Source organism: Cyprinodon variegatus, unplaced genomic scaffold (assembly GCF_000732505.1).
Source record: "Cyprinodon variegatus isolate N-32 unplaced genomic scaffold, C_variegatus-1.0 Scaffold167, whole genome shotgun sequence".
Classification (NCBI taxonomy): Eukaryota; Metazoa; Chordata; class Actinopteri; order Cyprinodontiformes; family Cyprinodontidae; genus Cyprinodon; species Cyprinodon variegatus.
The window spans coordinates 132,537-154,162 of NW_015150620.1; the positions used below are offsets into that span (position 1 = coordinate 132,537).

Genomic DNA, 21,626 nt, shown 5'->3' on the forward strand with positions numbered 1-21,626 from the left:
ATAAACAGTAGTGTATAGGATTTCCTCAACGCGCGTTCACGAGTCTACGGAAACCGCGGCAGACCAAACCAGATGAAATTTTTGTACAAGTTACGGGATGATAAACTGTGCTTAACAGACTCTTTAAGGTCTTAAGAACTGCAATAGACTCATGTGAAGCCATGAAAAGAACTTCCATGCATGTGCAACTAAAGAGACAGACTGGGGAGCTCCTGATGTACCTTCTGTACCTCTATGTATTCAAATGTGAATCTTGTGCAAATACTCATATTAGTTGGAATAATTTCATTGTAATCACATTTGATTGTAAACAATGTAATTGTTTTTTTTTATTGCTTGTAAATACATAAACAATAAGGGTCTCATTTCATCCAGCAATCTTTTTAGAAGAAGACAAAAGAGGAAACTGAAACAGTGGAGTTGATTTCTTTTGATTGTGGAGTTTCTCATTGTTTATCTGAGAAGAGACGATAGTCTATGATCAGCATGTGCACATAGTGTTTCCTGCAGGGGACAGATTTAAGTCTACTGGCCCACTGAGACCGAGATTGCATGAGGGCTTGTGGAGTTTCCAACAGTTCGCAGCTCATCGGTGCGCTGTTTGTTTCTCAGTATGTGCTTTTGTTATGTATGCACACTGTCACTGCATGAAACTTCAGTGCTCAGTCTCACCGTACTTTCTGTATGTATTTATGTTTAAATGTACCTAAATTGTTTCATGCAAGGCAATACAAGTGCTCCCTTGTGGTATTTTCTGAGTGTGCATACTTGTTTCTGTTTGTGTGCCTGCATCTCAAACTGTTTGGTACCATACGGACAGACGACAACCAAAATGAACATGGGCCCCCTGTGATGACTTTGGCCAAGCTCAAACAATGCACACACAAAATATGCAGAACACAAACTGTCTTGCACGCACACACCCACACTCACCAGCTGACCCAATTACACAGAGATGCGCAACGAGATGGAAACAAATCTACCCAGAAAACCAGTTAATTTAAGAGAGCTTAAAGACACACAGGATACACATTGTCCTCCAAAAGCACACACTAATACATATTGCGGCCCTTTGGACTACACGTTGTGTTTCTAGCTGACGCAACATAGACCTCTAAATCATATGCTGGGTTTCAGCATTCCTGGCCAAAATCCATTTAGAATTACAGCACAAACCAGATTTCTTGATGCTGGTAGCATTTTCTTTGGTTTTATTTGAGGTCTGACCCATTGATTCCCACTAATAAACTGAAATAAGAAAAAAAAAAAAGTGCTTCAAAGTTGAAAGAGGTACTGATAACTAGTAAAGAAAAAATAATAAAAAAAAACTTTTTATTTAAAACGGTTTATTTATGCACTAATATTAATATTTCCAATCATTCACTGAGTTTGACTAAGCTGGAAACCAACTCCATAAAAGCACATACTTCTGGCAAAGGCTATAAAAACTCTGGAAGTTCTTGATTTTAATCAGTTCAATTGACTTTTTAACAAATTTACCATTCTTGTAAAATCCAGTCCTACTTGTAAAACACATATGAAATATAGTGAATTAAATAAATCATCATCCAAATAGTAATGAAAAATAAACAGGTTCAAAGAGGATTTTTGTATGATGACAACTTAAATAGAATGTTGAAGGTAAGTTACACTTACTTTTAATTATTTTTCTCCAAAGTAATGTGCGACAGAATTTATGTTGAGGGATATTTATATAGTAATATGAGGCCAGAATTATCACTTATAATATATTGGTAAAAGCCCATGGTATAGCATAGAATGCTGTGTTAAACCGAAAGTCTGTGTTTTATATCCTATACATGCTTGTTTGATAATAGCAATCAGTAAAACTAGATCACATTGGAAGCTGTAGGTAACTCTTGCTTTGTGGGAACACAATAATTAAAGATTTACAAATTGAACCATTTTAATTATATAGCTGATTTCACTTTTCAGAGAAACTTCCTGCTAAACATAATGTAATTAGAGGACAATACTGTTACTCAGAAGATACAAATTGATCATTGAGTCAAAAAATCTACATTTACTGGCTCCTTTTACCACTAATCCCATGAGGAAAAGACTGATATTAAAACTTAAGACATTAAATTTGTCATTGAATACACTCTCGTCAGATATTTAGATCTGGAGTATATGTATAAGTAAAGTGTGAAGTCTTTGTTTTTTAGCAGTTAAGCATTTCCCATAGTTTCACTCATTTAGTTTTTTCCTTGCTTTTAATTTCTTATGGTTAGTACAAATTTAAGGAACAATGATATAAGTTGAAAATACTACAACTAAATAAGAGTCAGACATTTATTCATAATTTGACTTACCGTTGGTCTCATGCAACCAGGACACATTTTTTAACCATAGACCATAACTGTTTTACACACACTTTGACAAATGGCTATTCTAAGATGGAAGAGTTCCTTCTCTGAATTATGATCAACTTTATACATCTCTATTAAATAAAGAAGCCACTGACCTCATCTGAAATTACATTCAACTTCAGCTCAAGATATGAGCGTTAAATTTTAAAAAATTTGATTAAAGGTCATCCATGAAGCAGTTTTTAAGCAAGAAAACCTTCAGTGAATATTGATGAAATACCTCCATCTAAAATGGAAAACGTTGGGCTTTTTCTGTACTAAAAACCTTTTTAAAATCTCTTAATATATTGCTAATTTTATATATTTAATCAGAGAAAAATAAAAAAAGCAGTTATTGGTCTTAACATTCCTCTAAAATGACTTTATATGATCAATGAAAGAAATGGACATACAGTATGAGTTCAAAACTGTACTGGATTTTCAATTTAGTCCCACTTACTAAAGATATATTGCACACACAATTATATGTCTGGACCCTCATTCTCTCTAAAATTCTTGGTTAAAATATCTTTTCCCCTTTCTTCCCCCCTCCCCCTTGTGCTCTCTTTCCTTCACCCACCCCCCTTTTCTCCATGTGGCCTGGGGGAGAGCAGAGTAGTCATAGGGCTGCGGTAGCCTCTAATCAGTGTGAACAGCCAGCTAATTACCAAACCCTCAGCCCTGCCTGACTGTTAATTGCATACATTAGACACCATCAGCAGCACTGCAAGATTAACACTTAAAATCTTCCCATTGCTGTAGTGAGAATGAGTGCGTGTGTGTCAAAGGCACAGAAGAGAAGGGGCATGTTCTGTGTGTGCCTGTGTGTTTTGGTATGTGTGCTGTCTCTATGGTTGCGGGTGCTAATTTTTAACACTTAATTAGACCCAAAATGATATTGTCTCAACATGAAGGCGTTGTCTAGTGCTTTAGCTGTTGCTGTAGAGGGGATTTGCTTGGGTGGGGGCAGCTGGACATTGAGGTCGTCAAGGGCAACCCCAAATCTCTGTAGAGACGACAGATGGAGTGACATTAAGAGCATCACAGCGGAGCCATTTCAAATAATAAAATATCAATATTTACATTTTAATTACCCACTTCTAGCTCTACCAGGGCAGAGTCACTCAATGTGTGTGCGTGTGTGGTTAAGTGTGTGAGCACTGCAATCTCCGCGGAGGCCAAGCTTTCTTGACTCCATACAGAGACAAGAGACTTGCTGAAGAGATAACCTTCAGTTCAAATGAATAATTTTTAGTGAACTATATATTGCAGCTATTCAGCCTATCACTACCAATACTCTTTTTTTTTTTTTGTCTTTGCTGATTTCATCTTCCTTTTTCCTCGTCCTCTACCTTTGCATCCTTTCCTTCCTTCCATCAATAAAGTGCTCACGCAAGGTGGATTGACCACTCTTTAAGTGTAAGCACATGCATGTGTGCAAAAATCTGTTTGGGGGATTAATTGTGTTTACACACAGCTGAGCAGCTTACAAATTATGTCTTCCTGTCAGAGAAAAACATAAAAGCATGTGTGAAACTGCTGGTCATCGTTACCTGTATTAATTTAATATATAACAACAGAAAAGTAATTGTTGAAAATAAACTAGCTGGATACAGCTTTATGACCAATTATTTATTATGGTTTTTGTTAAGCTTTTGCTGCAAAAAGAACCCTAACTCATTGAGGCATGAAGTTCATGAGACCCCAGAAGGTCTGCTCTGGTATCTGGCACAGGTATGTTAGCAGCAGATCCTTTCATTCCTGTAGGTTGTGAGGTTAAACTTTCATGGGAACTTGGGAACTGGAGCTCCAGTCAGCATTTAGGGATGGTACAGGCATTGTAACCGGTCTGCTGGTTTGTTTTCAGCCCTATGCACACCGCCTGTGATTTTTTTCAGCCTAGCTTTTCCTCTCCACATGCATCAGTGACAATGACCCTGTTGCTGGATAATCAACGTTCCCTTTTCGGATCACCCCTGGATGCTATTTTTTTTAAGCCTAGAACACAGCAAAAGCACTTCTACTTAACAGATATGCAGCTCCCATTCACAATATGGTGATTATTAAAGTGTTAAAATTATTACATCAACCTGGAAGACTATATATTGTCCTTCTGCCTAAATTATCCCACAAAATAATAGGTATGATGGTGATGAACTAATTTAATTGCCTTTAACTGTCAGTGACCATGATAGGTTGTCCAGGACATTAATACCCAAAGATTAGGTGATAATCCCACTTGGGGTTCTTGCTTAACCAGTATAGGATCTTGATATAAGTAATTAAACTAAAAAATAAACATTTATTTTAAAGTCCATAAAAATATAAAAAACAAACTAACCACTTTGGTTGTTGAATGCAACCTGTAATATAATTATACCTATAGTTAATTAATTTGTAGACTTAATCAATAGTTTAGGTCATGAGTAGACTCTTCTATCATTTCTGTGGGTCAAAAGCTGAAAAGTTTGAAAACCCTTGTCCAAGTATATTTGGTTCTTAGACTAATATAGATCTAACATTAGTACTTTATGTTTGCAATCTATTGCAGTAAGTATTAAAAAGAAATACCACCACAGAGTTCTCTGCAGGAAATAATTGGTGTATCAGCAGAATCTTGCTGATTGTGGCTTTAAAACAAACCCACATGTCCTCATCCAGGCTGGGTGTCTCTATATGAGATTATGCGGGTGTGTTGATTCTATCTGCTTAATCCCCGTAGCGTCCATAAAGGGAGCACCACTGAAACTCCACAGGGATTAATTTACCATTCCCAGATTAGAGTTATGGTTGCCAAAATCACCAGCGAGAACCCAGCGAGCTAGAGGATAGGCGTCAACCACTGATCTAACGCAGAAAAAAAGGAATAAAGGGGAATGAACGACATAAACAGGCTGATAAGGCAGCAAAGATAAAAACGAATCCACACAGAGCCGCTTTTCCTGAAGCACAAAGTCTTAATGTCATAGCTTGAAGACAAGAACATTAGACCTCATTCCAGTTCCTCATCTGGGCCTGAAAAAGCCTGGGCTGAAAATCTTAATTAATTGTCCAATAGTGCTGTGGGGTCATTATGCATTGCAATAAAGAAGCGTGTAATTATGAGATTTAACAGCCATTACCAAGGCCAGGAACTCATATGTCATCATCAGCAACCAAGCCAGTGGTTTGGTTCTGCTGTGTGTGTGGCTTGATAGACAACACACACACACATGACAGACACGGATACATACGCATAACAATGTGAAAAGAGTGGTCGCACAACTAAGTGAGAAGTAATATACGGTATGGTATATGATGCATGCAGACTAAAAACAACAACAACTATAAACTGGAGAGTGGACACACTCAAACACACACAGTCACATACTCATAAGCACTTAACACAAGCCCATGACTCTGACCCAGACAATAAGGCAGCCAGCTGTGATAGCAGCCTGCAGATGAAACATCCCATCAAGATTAAACAGACAAAAAGATACACATAATATTACTGCTTTGTGTGTGTTTGGATTTACTTTCCGTTGCCCTGTAAACCAATGAGAAAACTAGTCACAGCCATTTCCCACACAGCAGGTGGAAAGTGGCAAACTCCTGCAGGGAATACATGATGTGTAAAAAGGCAAAGAATCAACTGCATTTGAATTTATTGCAGTTTCTAAAACAACTACTCAACAATGTGAAGCCCTATATTGCTGTTTTCTTGCAGATTTTTATTTGTACTTGTTACACTGCTTCCAGCTGGGGATTGTCATACTTCAAACTAATTTCCCCATCTGCTTCTGTCCTGATGGAAGCCCTCTTGTATGTTATTTCAAGGAGGTGACTGGGGAAGAAGAGAGGGGAGAAAAGAAAGGAAGAATGGAAAAGATCAGCAAGAAGGAGAAGCTAGTGTGGAGTAAAATGAAGCAGACTAAGGAAAAAATAAAAGGTGAGAATGGAATAGATAGCAGGATAGAGAGGAGCGAGGCGGGGAAAGAATAACCATTTCATGCCTGTCTGTGAACTTTGCATGAACCGAGATAAAATAATGTGAAGCCATGACAAGCCTGTCCCTCCTTCCGCTAGATTTGCAGTATGCATACCTTAGGTGTGTGATACATGTGTGTGTGTATTGAGGTGGATGAATCTCTGCATGAGCTTTAGTGTGCGTATATGCATGTGTGCGCCCCAACAGATAGAACAGGATGATGATGATTTGAAATGGAGTTTGGCCTGTGCGTAATTATGATCATCTATCTTTATGCCCCGCCAGCATATCATATCACATCATATCATTTCTCTCTTTTTCCATCTAAGACAACTGCTTGACTACACACACACAAACTCACAAACACAGCAGCAAATTGACAGTAATAAAGGTAACTGTTTGCTAGTAATGACTAAGATGATGGGATCAGATGGTCTGATGATTTATTTGTTACTGCTTGTATAAAAAGATGTCATCGTATGCAAGTACAGCCTTAAATACTTCTGTGTTTTTAAAGTGCTTCCTTTTTGCATAATGTTTTGCTACAAATTCCAGACCTTCTTCTAGAATTGTCCTGTGTTTAGCTCCCTTTAACTCTGAGCAACTACCCCATCCCTTCTGAGGAAACATCTCTCCATAACATGATGCTGCCTCAATGGTGATTCAAAGAGACAGCTTTTTTATTTCTGCAAGATTTGTAGCATTATTTCTCTGCAACACATCATATTTTACTGTGACTTTTGGTCTGATCTTAAGTAATTTGTCTAAATGCATTGTTCTACATGGCTTGTTGCAAACTACAAAAATGACTTTCTTCTATGCATTCTTCCACAACAGCCAGGTTCACTGATTAAACTACTTGCTTGTAACAGTTTTCCAGCCAACAGACTCTTATTAAGTGGTACCATAGTAAAACAAGCCACACAAAAAAGTATTAACAGGTTATACATGCATATCTAAAAACAGTAGTAGAGCAATTTGCCTGCTGTTGCTGAGAGATAAAAAAGCAAGGCCCAGCCTAGAAAACTGCTCCATTTTGTCGTAATGGTGATATACCTCTGCTTCTCATGGGTTTAATCCAATAAAAGAAGCCCTACTTAATCCAAACATTAGAATCAGATATCAAATATTCTTTCACTAATTTGATTTCATCAATATTTGTTTTCATCTGCAAACAGTGATGTGTTTGTTTGTACTGCAAGAGGAATTCATGGTGGTGGCGCAACGGAAAATAAGATATCTCTTTTGCATGGATGTGGACAATAAAACAGACAAACACAGTCTCTCACACAAGCAAACAGACACATATTAAACCTCAGGGATGAGCAGAAATGGAAATCAAACACGGTGAGCAGCGCTGAAAGAAAATCAACAGAGACTTGAAGCACACGCTTGCAGATAGCCATCGAAATCTAGCAAGGCCCATTAACTAAATCAGATTGGGATTCTAAATGCAAATCAGATTCCAATAAAGCCAGATTAAGTTAGACATCATTACACCATGGGAATGGCAGTCGATAATATCACATCAAAGAAAGTGAACCCCTGCTCAAACCACTAAAATATAAAAAAAAATGTATACTAATCTTCTAAATAATAAACTTTTTATGTTGGCAACTTGCAATTTTTCCTATAAAACTGTTGTTGTTATTGTTTATGTACAGCTGAGACCAACTTTACAGCAACGTTTTATAAGGTCATTTTACTAGATTGTTGTATCACGGTATTTTTTTGTGCAAGCTTTAAATTCCTGGGCTGAGATGTTTCTTAAATTTTTACATAATGTTCTTCCCGACAATGCAGTCAGCTTTTCAAAAGACACCAGTTGCTACAAAACATGACAATACCACCCATTTACTCATGGCTGGGATGTGCTCTAAGGCCTGCAAGCCTCCCAGTTTTAGCTTTAAATATTAAATTTGTGTTCCAAAATGAGGAGTTTCCTACTTGCTGAGTGGGATTTCAGTCCATGTTGGTTAGGAATTTATTTAGCTCTGGATGATGCTAGTGGCGTTTTTGTTTGCATATAAGTGTTAAAACAGAAGAATGTTATATATAATGTATATATATACAGTATATATATATATATATATATATGGCAAAATGCATGATAATGTAATAAAAGTTTTGTTTGACTGTCAGTCAAAGTGCAATACTGGAGAAAGAGAGAACCTCTCTGAGCTTGAAATCCATTGTAAGCTCCAATTTTAATACTGCAATCTTTCAGTCAGCAATTTTGTAACAATTGAATTTTTTAAGTAGTTTTCAGTAAAACTGCGCAAAAAAGAATAAACAAAAACCCCATTTACAAATTAATCACTTTACTACATTAGTAATCCAGTTAGATATTTCAGATCAGGACAGGGAATTAGAAGACACATATAAAAAATAATTTCCTCACTTTATTGGTTTAACAGTTAGTGAGTTAAAATTGGGTTTGTACAGTGGTCAGCATAAAATTTAGCCATTTTCATTATGTTCAAAATATAAAAAAAGTGCTTCTGCTGTTTTCATCAATACATCAAAAATGTCCAATGTTAAAAATAGAGTATGTCAACTTTTACAACACATAGAATCTGTCAAGATGGTTATTCCATTACTAAATTGATCTAAAGCAGTGGTGTTCAGCTCATTGAATCACAAATAATATGAAGGTGTCAAGATGTATTAGTGTTTATGAGCAACTTTTCTAAATCCATTCATTGTCTGATAGTCTTTAGTTGAATTTCTATATGGTAATGTGTGATGCGAGAAGACGTAACATGGTGGACTTTAAAGCTTAATCCTTATCCCATCACCACCTCCACCTCTCAAACCTGTACCGCCATATCTGACTGATGAAATGGTTGGACCAATGGCGAAAGCCCACCACCTCCCATCCCCCATTTTTATAACTCAATCATGCCACATTACGGCCGACACATAGACTGCTTATCCTGAGTGTCAAAATTGAAAGGGCAACAGCGAGTGAGAAAGACTGTAAGAAAAGAAAGAGCAAGTAAAAAGAGATAGGCAGGCAAGAGAATAGGGGGAGATCCAAGAGCAATTTCTTCTTGAATAAGAAAGAAAATGGGAGGGGGTTGTGAAAAAACACACTAATGGCAAGGCCACTGGTTCTGGTAAAAAAAAAGAAGAGAAAAGGGCTGTGTTATAGGTTTCGGGTCTCATTCGTTGATTCATTCATTTGTTCATTCCTTGGTCTTCCGTCAAGTCAAGTGCTCGCCCTGTCTGTCTTTCTCTATTGTATCCACAAGACTAGATAAGAGCTGCTAGTATGACTGCCTGGTAGCAATTTAGTTATTATGGAAGCAGGGAGAGAGAGAGATAGAGTAAAAAAAGAGAAAAGAGGATGAAAAGACTTATTCTAGTGATAGATAAATGGCTCATTCTGAATGGCCTTTCCTTTCTTTAATTCACTCCCTTATTCTTCTCTGTTCAAATATTTGCTGTTCTCCTCCTCCTCTTCCCACCTGACTGCGCTCCTGTTCTTGCACACCCACAAATGCACGCTTCGGCATGACATGCAGCCTAATATGCATCTGAAGTTGCCTCCTTGAGAGCTATTAAAATGAGATCTTCTCGTCACTAATCCATATTATTGGACGGTAAGGCCTTTCATGCCCTTTGAATAATAACTCCTGATATTTCCACATAAGCACAGTTCCCAGAGTGTGACGGCTTATTCTTCATGCTCCCTGCACTGTCACCAAGTGTGTGTGGGGAATTCTTTCAGTTTGAATTAGCCAAAGACTCACCTGTTCTACCATATTTGTCTTATAAGTACAGGCCTGTGGTTCCTTTTGGGAAAGAAGAGGCATGCTGCCGCTGAAACCCTATTTTCCTTTCCTAATGACATTTCAAATGTTTGCTTAGGGCCATGTCAGTGGGAAAACAAACACACATAGTTATCTTAGAATATAAAAACTAATCAGAGAGATGTGTGTTTGTAAAATTTCAAAAGTCTCTTACATGGCGCGTTTCTGTGTGTCATGACTGGCAACACACACACACAGACGCACACATAGGGACCCTAGTCTTGTTATCCGGGGGCCTGTCTTGCAGGCAGCCTCTCTAACGCTGAGTGATGTTTAAATTAGTTTACAATTTAGGCTCCTCGCTATCCGCAGACGGCTCTTAACTCAGTGTGTGTTTGCAATGTGTTTTTTTCCCTGCGTGTTTGTGCGTGTGAGAGCGTAACAAATTGTTGCCAGTACGGCAGACATCTAATGACTTCAAATTAGCTGCCTGGCGCTCGCCTTGACACGTTGTTACCACTGTTAGGAGCCTTTGTGTGCGTGTGCAGCACATGTGCATGTGTGTATGTGCAGCTCTGCGCAGCCATATCATGAAACATAAATTGGCTTCGCCTCCCCTCTCCCTACTTCTGCCTTTTTTTTTGCCTTTGTCTCTCTGTCTTTCTCCATCAATTTGATTAAAAAAATTACTGTACCATGACGAGCAAAGACTTGTGTATGTGCACACACTCAGAACGCAGTCACCTATGGCACGCACGCGCTCCCAACAAGATGTGAAACAAGATGGCTGCTAACAGGTTAACAGGTCTAACCTCCTCTGTTCTTATTCTTGGTGTGTGTGTTTGTGTCAGGGACTGATAAAGAATGTTGAGCAGGTGTATTTCTTTCTGACAATCCTCTTCAGTGTGAGTGAACAGTAGATCATGGTCTGTGAGGACATCACAGTTCAGTGCTGTAAACAGTGAGGATTTCATAGGGTGCTCATATCACACACACACACACACACACACACACACACACAAACACACTTAGAAGATGAAGAGTTCTATCTTTCTCTCTGAGCAGTGGATTGCCTTCCTCGTTCATCTAATCACACCATCTTCTCTTCTCCTCCAAGCAATCGTTGTGCTTCACTCCCTTTTTACAGAAAGCTGCGCGCATTCCACCCCCCTACCCCAACCTACACACACACACACTCACTATAGTCAGCAGATAACCTGTCTAAGTTGGCCTGCGTACTTGCAAGAACAGTAAAGAAAAGAAACAGCAGTTACAGTGCAAAAGAATCATATCAGATGAAAAAGACATGGCTGGAGACCTGAGTGTGTAGTGTCTCCCAAAATAATGGAACCTTTTCATATTTTGTCATCTTAGAGTCGGGAAAAGGTTTGATTTATTTTATTCAGTGGTCAGTAACAAATCAAGGGAAAACAGCTAATAATTGGAAAACTGATGGAAGAGAAGTGATTTTAAAAGTTTTTGCAAGAAGAAATATGAGAAATATGGCAGGCATTCTAAAAAGACTGAACTATCTATATATATATATATATATATATGCTTTTATGTTCCTGCTTCTTNATGCATTTTGCCATATATATATATATATATATATATGCTTTTATGTTCCTGCTTCTTTCTTCCCATCTTCAGTATGTCTGTTATTACTCTCTCTACAAGGGATGTTGTTTTAAATTATAAATTCAGCTTTGTTGTTTTAAGAGTTTGAGTTATATTTTTAAATCCTACATCAGCTTTAAATGTCTAGCCAAGTTCTTCATGGTGCTTTTTGTGTACAAATGTATACCAGCAAACCTTTAAGGGGAGGCTGTAATACTGCAGATTTTAAATGACATCCTGGTAAACTAATAGGTGACTAAGGCAGTTGGATATCAGAACAACAAGGGGATATGTCATGAATGTAAGTTATATTCGAAAAAGATTATTTCAATAACTGTAATTTTTTGAAAGGATTGCAAGCCTCTTTAGCTGGTCTGGCTTTAGATGTTGTACAGCAGTAGCATGCTAAAAACTGAGCAAAATGAAAATCTAGAGCGAAAGAGAAACCAAAGGAGGACCGGATATTGTGAGGAACATTAGAAAAGAGATAAGTATAGCTAAGTATGGGAAATATGGTATATTTTCCTAAAAAAACAACAAAAAACCATTTTCTGTGTTATTATTAGTTTATGGATCAATATGTATGTCTGCTTATTGTCCATGTGGCAGCACAGAGATCAATACACTTTCTAGGGGCAATGTGTATTCCTATCTCACTCACTCAATTCATCTAGATCTTTTCTTCTTACCATTATTTTCATATTATTGATATACAAGCATCATTCATGGACCCTGTTATCCAATGCCACCAACTTTATTGGTATAGATTTACACAGCATCACTGCATAATATTTATGTCTTTAATCTGGTATTTTACCCTGTGCTTTATTGCCCTGCAAAGCTGTTCTTCTAAAGCAAAGCAGGACATCATTCTCTTTTCTTGTATTCAGTAATTATTTTCATCTGACAAAGGGTCAAAGCGTCAAAGTGTTTTGCTAATCTGTTAATCTGATATGCTGCTCTTCCCCGCATGAGACAGCAAAACCACTTTGAACTTTTTTCCCTCGGTTCCCTTTTTTCCCTTCTTCTTTTTTTTAAATCCAATTTTTGGTTCTGCCATTATGGTAATTCTTTTCATCTTGTATTGCAGATCAAGAGAGATTAAGAGAGGAAAGGGGTTGGTTTAAAAGGATTAGATGGAATTCTTTTCAGTGTGGACAGGTACTAATATGTAATTTCTATCTATCTATCTATCTATCTATCTATCTATCTATCTATCTATCTATCTATCTATCTATCTATCTATCTATCTATCTATCTATCTATCTATCTATCTATCTATCTATCTATCTATCTATCTATGCTCTCAATTTAAAATCTATAGATCTTTATGAAATAAGTTATTAATTGTGGACATTGGAGCAAATATTTCATCATAACCTTGTTTTCCAGATAATGTTCAGTTTTATAGAAATTAGGAGCACCAAAAGAATGAAAAGCTACATGTACACCAAAAACATGTTTTATAATGTAAGGATTATGTCATTGGAAGTGTGACCATGCATTTCTACAGTGGTTGCAGCTCAAGATATAACCTTCCAAAAATCCACAAATGTAGCTGATTTTTTGCGTATTTGGATGCAAAGAAATTGGTATTGAATCAGAGGGGGAATTGAACTGAAGTCCTACCTGGGATGTGTTTGGCCCAGCCAATGTTGACTACCAACTCTCTGTCCGCCAGGTCACACAGTGTGGTGAGGGCCTTGATGTCGCTGTCTGGTACTGTTGGGTCAGGCATGGCGTAAATCTTTTCTGGCTCAGCCACCAGCAGGTGAGACACGATTTTGTTATCTGCAAGGCAGCCAAAGGCAACTGACATGACCACCAGACAAGGAGACAGACACAGAGACAGAGAGATAGTGAAATTGTTGTCTTCATACGGTACAAAGTGTTCCACACCATTCAGGTGCAAATATGTGAAAGGTTACAGGCATAGTCTGTTTGATCCTATGAATGAAACATCTGCTGTGACTCAATACAACTGCTGTGGGAAAGTTTTTTTCCTTCTGGCAGGTTTCAAGTTCTACAACATTTATGTTTTGGAACATCAAGCTTAATATATGAAACGCATAATTCAGATGAGAACTTCACTTATTTGGGAAAATGCTAACTAAACAAATTTGGCCGTTTAAAAATATGCAAGTTCCCTGTAAATTTATACTGGCATTCTAACCATTGGTGGCAACAGCTGCAATCAAGCATTTATGATAAAATGCAATAATTTTTCTTTTAAGGAAAAAAGAAAGCAACGGTTACATTTTGCTATATACTCTTTTTTGGATTTACATGCTGAGTTTGAGTAAGCTGCTCCATTGCATTCCTATTGTTTAGAGTTTTTTAACCATTTATATGGCGACCATTTGGTATTCTATGGAAGCTTAACAGCTCTTCTGGCCACAGTGACATGTGGTGATGAGACCTCTATGGCCCATTAGTAAGAGACTGATATCCTACTTCCAAATTAATCCACAGACTAATCAGGCATGGGGATGTTAGTGCAGGATAGAAGAGAAAGAGTGGAGAAAAAGAGTAGGAGGAGATTAGTGAAGAAAAACCTGGCAAAGACAGATGGGTAGAAAAAGGGCCATGGACAGATTGTAAAAGATGGACAGGAGGCATCCAGAGATGTGATAACTAGGTACATATAAACAAGAGGGAGCGAAACAGCGCTGTGAGGATAAGCTGTGTATTGATTTAACACAGTCCACCCCCCAAATCTTTTATATTCACACAAATGAAATGTATGTATCCACACAAACACGGTCAGACTTCGGGGTCATTTGAGCCACACCATGCCGAGTCACATTGCAGGATCTGAAAGTAAATCTTATTTAACGTTTCCCTAATTAGAATCAATGGAAGCCCATTTCCAAACCCTGGACTATTGTTCTGTTCTCAAACAATCAATTGGGACGGTGAGACTTGGGACTGGGCTACAGATAGAGAAGTTTTGTGAGGATGACAGAAGTGCAGGAAGATTTCATGTGTGAGGCAAGAACAGTAGATATTTATAAAAAAAATAAGAATGGTAGGGACCATTTGCCTTTCTCTTCCTTCATGAAGGGAAGCTGTTTTTCCATTTCCAACACTGACAGGGCTTAAGAAAAACTTTACATTTAGATGTACCTTTAGCTATCAAATACTTCTCCCTCTTGTTATGCTAAGATAAAAACAGTGTACATAACTTCAGTTTATCCCATCATTTCATTAATTAGTGTTGCAGAAGTCCCAGTAATCTGCAGTGCAGCCATTCAGCATATTGGCCTAGAGCAAAATATGCTTCAGCTTTAAGCAAAAGGGGCTTTGGGGAGCAAGCTGCTAAACACTGGTCAATCTGCACCACATGTATGTGTATGTTGTGTGCACAACCAGACGGTTAGCTAGAGAGCTAACTCTAGTTTGATGTGGTTGCCAGATTGGATTTAATCCGGATTAGGGTTATTGCTGTTCTCCTGCTCACCATTCCTGCTTCTCTCTCTGTCTGAGAAATGCTCTCATTTAGGTTTAATCTCTTCACGTCTCTACCTGTCTCTGTCACTCTCACCCACTCTCCCATTGGTTGTTCACTCGTCAAGCATTTGGTTTATTCCTTGAAAATAGCAGCCAATCCAATTGATGCTAGATAAATACATTTATGGTGGAACATTACTTGCATAAAATGTTAGGATCCTAAACTTGTAATAGCAGATAAAAGGCAGATAAATGTGGTTCGAAACACATGGTTTCTTTACAAGTATTTTTGGGTGTATGAGCGTTCTCAATTGAAATCTTTTTTTTTTGTCCTACTGTCTCTGTTAGGATGCATAACTAAACATCCTAACACAGTTTACACAAGGCTATGCAGCAGAACTGGATCTGAAATGTTGCTGACAGTTTTAATTCTTACATGGCTTCTTTGGGGGCAAAGCCAGCTGTGGGTTCAGGTAAGGACTGTTGTCTGCATCTATTCGGCGTTTGTATTTCTGCCTTCCACCACGAACCCTGTCCAGACGAACACCTGAAAGAGAAATCACAGAGAGAAAATAAGTAAGTAAAATGTGAAAAAATATAATTAATTGAGAAAAGAATAGGAAAGATGTCTTAAGTAAATAAATGTGTTGTGTTTCGCTTCTAAATAGGCTCATCACCGTAAACTTTTTGAGTTTTACATTCCAAAAATCTAGAGACAACAATCACTTCCAGTCTTTCCTATATTGTTTCTCAGGTTTTCCAGCTTTATGTTACCCAATCTCTGGCTCCTGATTGCCGTCTCTCTCTCTTTCTTGTTAATTAATTGACACAAAGGAGTCCTAATTGAATTAGGCCTATCCCTCAAGGGATTGGATGTTACCGTGGTTACCACTTAAAGGTGGATAAGGAAGACAGAGGTGCTATCGTCTTTAGAGAGAGAGAGAGTAAAGACTTGAACATGATAGGAGGAGGAAGGAAAGAGGAAGAGGGCCGAAACAGAAAGTTTTGAAGGTACACGGCCTATTTTTTTACTTTTGTGACGGGAAACTTTTCTGCATAGAAAATGAATAATATTATTAACTTTATCTATAACCATAGTTATAGATCAAATATATTGAAAAGATAAAAGAAATGTAAAATATGTGCAAAAAATGAATGATCATTACATTTGAACACATATGTTTAGTCTAAGATTTAAAAAAAACTTAATGTTTATTGGATTTTAGTTTATCTGGTCATAGGTGATTGTAAAATGAAAGAGGGTGTAACCAACAGAGAAAAACACCTTTATAATAATGGGGCGGACCTGTTCTTCAGGTTAAATTAGCATGTTTTCTAAGCCAAAACAAGAATCTTCAACAGCACCCTTTATCCTAGGTGGCACAGTTATTAGAAAAGTTTGGTTAATGTGGAAAAAATGTGCCAAAAGAGTGATTTAGCTTAGTTTGAAATTACTAAATGTAAGTTTTTTTTTAAAACAATGCAGCACTCTTGAAAAAGCAAGGATTTTGTTTAAAAACCCCTAAATTGCCATATTATTTTGCTGCAGATATGCGAAAATGAGCTGCAAGCGATTTAAGAAGAGCTACATAAAGCTACCAGGAACCCCGTCTCTCTGAATGGCGTCATGGAGAGCTGAAAACCGACAACTAGTGACCAAGAAGCATAAGTTGACTGGGCCATCTAAACTTGGCCAAAAAATATCTTAATACAGATTTCTAAGGGTTTTAGTGAATGAGATGATATGGATTCTTGATGGATCAGATGGATGGGCCTGGCAAAGGGTACAGAATTGCACTTTGACTCAATTACCTGCAAGGTTGAACTCCTTCAACCTTGCTGCTGCTGATTTTATTAAAAATGAGCCAGCTGGACCTTTATGAATGAACTCAAAATTATTCCTGCTACAGAAAAAGCATCATTCAAAAGGTGATTAAATCAGTGAATTGAATTGTTGTGACTGTCATCAAAAGGTCTAAGATATTTTGTTTTCATGTGAGAAATGTTCATTTAATTTAAAATGAATACTCTTTTTAATATATATATATACTAAAATATGTATTTCTTTTTTTTATAGTAAATTAAAAAATTCTGTAATGCTCAGGTACTCAGAAACCCAACTGTAATACTGTGTGTGTTCACGTGTGTAACTGCTTGAGGCAGAGAAAGGGGGACAGAAGGACTGACAGTCCAGGTACGGTGGGGGGCCCAGTGTCAGCAAACGGTCAAGATACTCTTAGCACTAGGAGGTACAAACCCACTCATACACATTATTCTTTGCTTTTCCTCTTACAAGCACACTAAAGCTACATCTGTTTTTTCTCTAACCCACACCCCCATGTTGTGTTTATAAGCCGCAACGAGTAGCAGGTTTATAAAGCTCTTGGGTCACTGGTTATTTGAAGAAGAAGGGGAGGCAAATAGAAATATAGACTGAAAATTGGTCAATAATGGAGAGGGATGAAGAAATTGACTTTAATTAGTTTTTTCTGTTTTTAATGATTTTTATACAGACATTATTCTGAGGAAAAATGCTTAGTCCAAAACCTGCCCAAAAAATTGCATGGAACCGTAAAGCATAGTCATGGTACCACCGGCATGACCACGAAATGACTTACTTTTGGGACTGGTCAATCCAGATTAATGAATGGTTAAGAAATATTTACCTGTGTCCATCAGTGCATCCTTTACAATAACCAGACCAAATTCTTGACTTTGTTTATCATTAGATTATTTAGAATGTCATAGCCAGTACCATTACTGTAAGAGCTTCTTTAAATAAAGCTGTGCTTTGAAATAATTTTAACACATTAAGACCTAAAATAATTTGAAATCTTATTGCAATACTCTTGATTCTAATATCATGCACCAATTGTAGTTTTTTTTTTTTAATATTTTTGTAGCCACATTCCAATTTCCTTTAGCTTCCTAGTAGACTCTCCATTTGCCCTATGCCATAAATCATATAAGACTGGTTCCATAAACCTGATGAGGAACTTTTTATTTAGAGTAGTTGCTGACTACAAAATACAGCTTACATGAAGAATCAGTTTTCTAGCGTAAAACTCCAAATTAAATGTGCATGTTCATTAAATTGCTTTCTTTTACATTCACACTCTCAGTAATTCTATCTTTCTTTCATACACCTAAAAGGCCCTGAATTCACTTCATAAAGTGTCCCTTCTAACTACCTCATCTATTTTCCACCAAATTAACTCTCTCTCAGCACTGATTAATGGTCAAATCTAAATGAATCAAATTAAAAACTGAAAATTATATTTCCAAAGCTCACAAAGAAGAGACATGAGGAAGCTCATAGGAGAGTGAGAGTGTGTTACCTCCTCTTAACAAATGAGCCTTCAAAACATAAAGAATGGGCGAGAGAGGAGGGAACGAGGGGAGAAGATGAGAGGGTAAAGGAGACAAGAGAAAAGAGGAGTGGGGGGAAGCAAATATGAAACTTAGAAATAATGGAAGAGGAAAATTAAACAGCTACAAATGAAAGACTGAACACAAAACTGAATCTAAATGAATGACCCTAGCCACACACTAACATACATTTTATGAAAGAATGAGTAGAAATGAGGAACGCTCAAGTAACAACATTTGAGGGAAATACTCCTCATATATTCACAGATATTTTCAAAAGTACAAATACCCAATTTAATATTTTTACATTTAGAATTAAACCACAACCTTAAGTGTATTTTATCTGCGATTCCATGTGTCAGACCAACCAAATCGAGTGGGAACATTAACACAATGTTTCAATTTTATTAATTGGAAATATTAAAAGTGTGGAGTGCCAATATCTATTTGCCTCTTAATCCAAAATCCATACAAAAAAAAAAAATAAATAAAATAAAAAAATCCAGTGCTACTGATTGCCCAATTTCATTATTAGGTATTCCCTTTTCATTTTCCCACAAGCCATGAAATAGACACAGAAAGTATTTAGAAACATTTACATCTCTTTACAGATGAGACCAGATTTCTATGTGTGAAATTCACCAAATCCCATACATATCACAGAAACATGCTGACGGCAGCATCATGCTGTGGGGATGCTGTTATTCCACAGGGATGGGGAAGCTGAATAGTGTAGCTGTTTAGGTGGATCTGGCTCTATAGGCAATCTGTTAGATACTTTTTTTTTAATTGCAGCTGATGTTTAACTTTAACTAACACATAAAGCCATAGTATTGAGAAAATGTTACAGTAAAATAGTTTTGATTGTTTTAAAATGAACATTAGGATGGAAAATAGGGCTATCAGTTGGAGACTTGAATTTTTTGGTAATAAGAAAAGAAACTAGAGAATGAGTTTATTTTCTTCTCCAGAATAATTTTAATGTTTTAACCAGGTATTAACACACCCAAAAATACTTGCAGGCATATTGACTAAAGGTAAGCCACCTCATTAGATTACACAGCTCTGTAATGATGTATCTTTGCGATTCCCCTTTTTTTCTGTACTTACTTTATGGTTTGGATAAAAAGGGAACAATCTTAAGGGGAAAAAATAAAGTGAAGACAATTTTAACTAACATGAGTTTTCAACTTATATTCCCTCCAACTCTAAGGAATAATCACACGTAAACAACTGTTTAGCTGTAACTTTAAAACTTTCTGAATTATTTCATCTTTAACCAATATTGTGCTACTTTTTTATCCTTCCTTCATACCGTTTTATAGGCACAACCAACAAAGTGCACCCACAAACACTGTGACAGTGATGAAGGTGAATCATTTCTATCGTGGGAATATTGCTGTCTGTCAATAGTGCCGATCTCCACTGATCACATCAGGATAGATTTTTTTTACACTGCGCTGGCGTCACTCTGTATCAGCAAACATCTGTGTGTGTGTGTTTGTGAACAGATGAAGGATTGCCATCGAAATGCCTTTGACACCTGAATGCACATGCAGGAGAAAGACAGAGGGGAGAGGAAAAGACAGAAGAGCATGGAAGGAAAAACAAAACACAGATTGATTTCAGATGGCCAATGACGATGGTGTGAGAATTGGGGTATAAATAGGAGTGAGAGTCGTGGGAAGGAGCACAAAGGGAGTAGATAGACAAGTAAAATGAATGAGTATTGGTAATCACAGCCTAAATGGACTGTAGATAGTTTCTAAAAAGCAAATTGTTGGAGACAGAAGAAAACCACATATTTGTTTAAAGCTTCAACTTTCTTAGTCTTTCTCCAACCTTAAACTGTTTTGTTAGGTAAACTTAGTTGAGTTTAATATGTATTTTAAGCTGCCCTGTGAATGTGATAACATAACTATTTTTGATGGGTGAGTGCAGTGGACAAGACAAATTCCCTTCAAATTTAGTCTGTCTATCTGTTACTTGTATTACTCGTGTCCAAGGACATAATCTGCTGTCTGCTGACATGTTAATATTGCTGGGACTCATCCTTTTCGCTGTGAAGCAGAAACCTTTCTAGCTTGGATAAAATGGTGAAATATATATCTGATGGAGACTAACCCTCAAATATAAGGTTAATAATGACAAATTATATAAGAATATAATTGTATAAATAGCAATGAAATGCATAGAAAGATACAAACAATGATTAGAGTGCAATTATTGTTTTAGACTGTAATCCAATGAAAGAGATAAAAGAAAAAAAAAGAAATGAGAAAAAATGTGTGCGGTGTCGTGCAGTGATGTTTGTTGAGACCATAACAGATCTGAACAGTGCTGCCTAAGGCAGTGGGCAGGTGGCTGTCACTAGAGTGTGAATTTGTAACAGTGTGTGAGTGAGATCAAGTAAAGTACCAGAATAAGTGTGATCTTCCTTGCCTTAACGGTCGTTGCTCATATGAGCTAATGAATATGTTACTTTACGTCATTTCTGAAATCTATTTTTAGTAGGGTCAGCATTTTAAGAAATGTGCCACAAATTTTCAAACATCAGGTCCTGTCAAATCTATGGAGTACGCGTGTTGTTCAATCACAACCCGGTTCAGTAAAAATGCTTCTCTATTATGGTGAAGGCTGTAAAATTCATAGGTTTCTACTGTGTAAGATCACCAAACTTTTTGCTAAAGTCTTTCTCCAATTTACCGGACGACATTTTTCATGCAGGAACTAAATTTTCACCTGATATTTAGCTAATTGGTTGCACAGACGCTAGAGAGACACTCCAAGTATTCGATAAGCTTATAACTGGGTTGATATAACTTTTGGGATGAACAATTCAGCAAAAAGTGAAAATTACATATTTCTAAATTGTAATTTTCATCTGCAACAAATAAAAGTGCAGCATTGACTAATAAGTAACTCGTAAAGATGGTATCTTAACATTAAGAGATTCAACATAAAGATATCTAATTACATTTTTGTAAGCTACTGGAACATAAATGTATCAGAAGGAAGGGAATCTCCCGATGTGGGTGAAAGAGAAGGAAGGTGAGCAACATTGTGATTGGGGCTAAATACATTCAAAATAAC

At 37.1% G+C, this 21,626-nt stretch overlaps 1 protein-coding gene across 7 annotated transcripts in view; it reads right to left on the bottom strand.

Moving 5' to 3' along the window:
* Nucleotides 1-21,626, bottom strand: part of LOC107086944 (estrogen-related receptor gamma) — a 70,485-nt gene that overhangs the window by 15,218 nt on the left and 33,641 nt on the right. For 5 of the 7 annotated variants that reach the window (XM_015378239.1, XM_015378237.1, XM_015378243.1 and 2 more), the window contains 2 exons: nt 15,601-15,711; nt 13,344-13,526 (listed from right to left, as the gene is read on the bottom strand). In XM_015378239.1, coding sequence (XP_015233725.1) covers nt 13,344-13,526; nt 15,601-15,711 — 294 coding nt within the window. The remainder of the gene's footprint in view (nt 1-13,343; nt 13,527-15,600; nt 15,712-21,626) is intronic. The other 2 variants (XM_015378242.1, XM_015378241.1) reach the window with 1 other exon arrangement.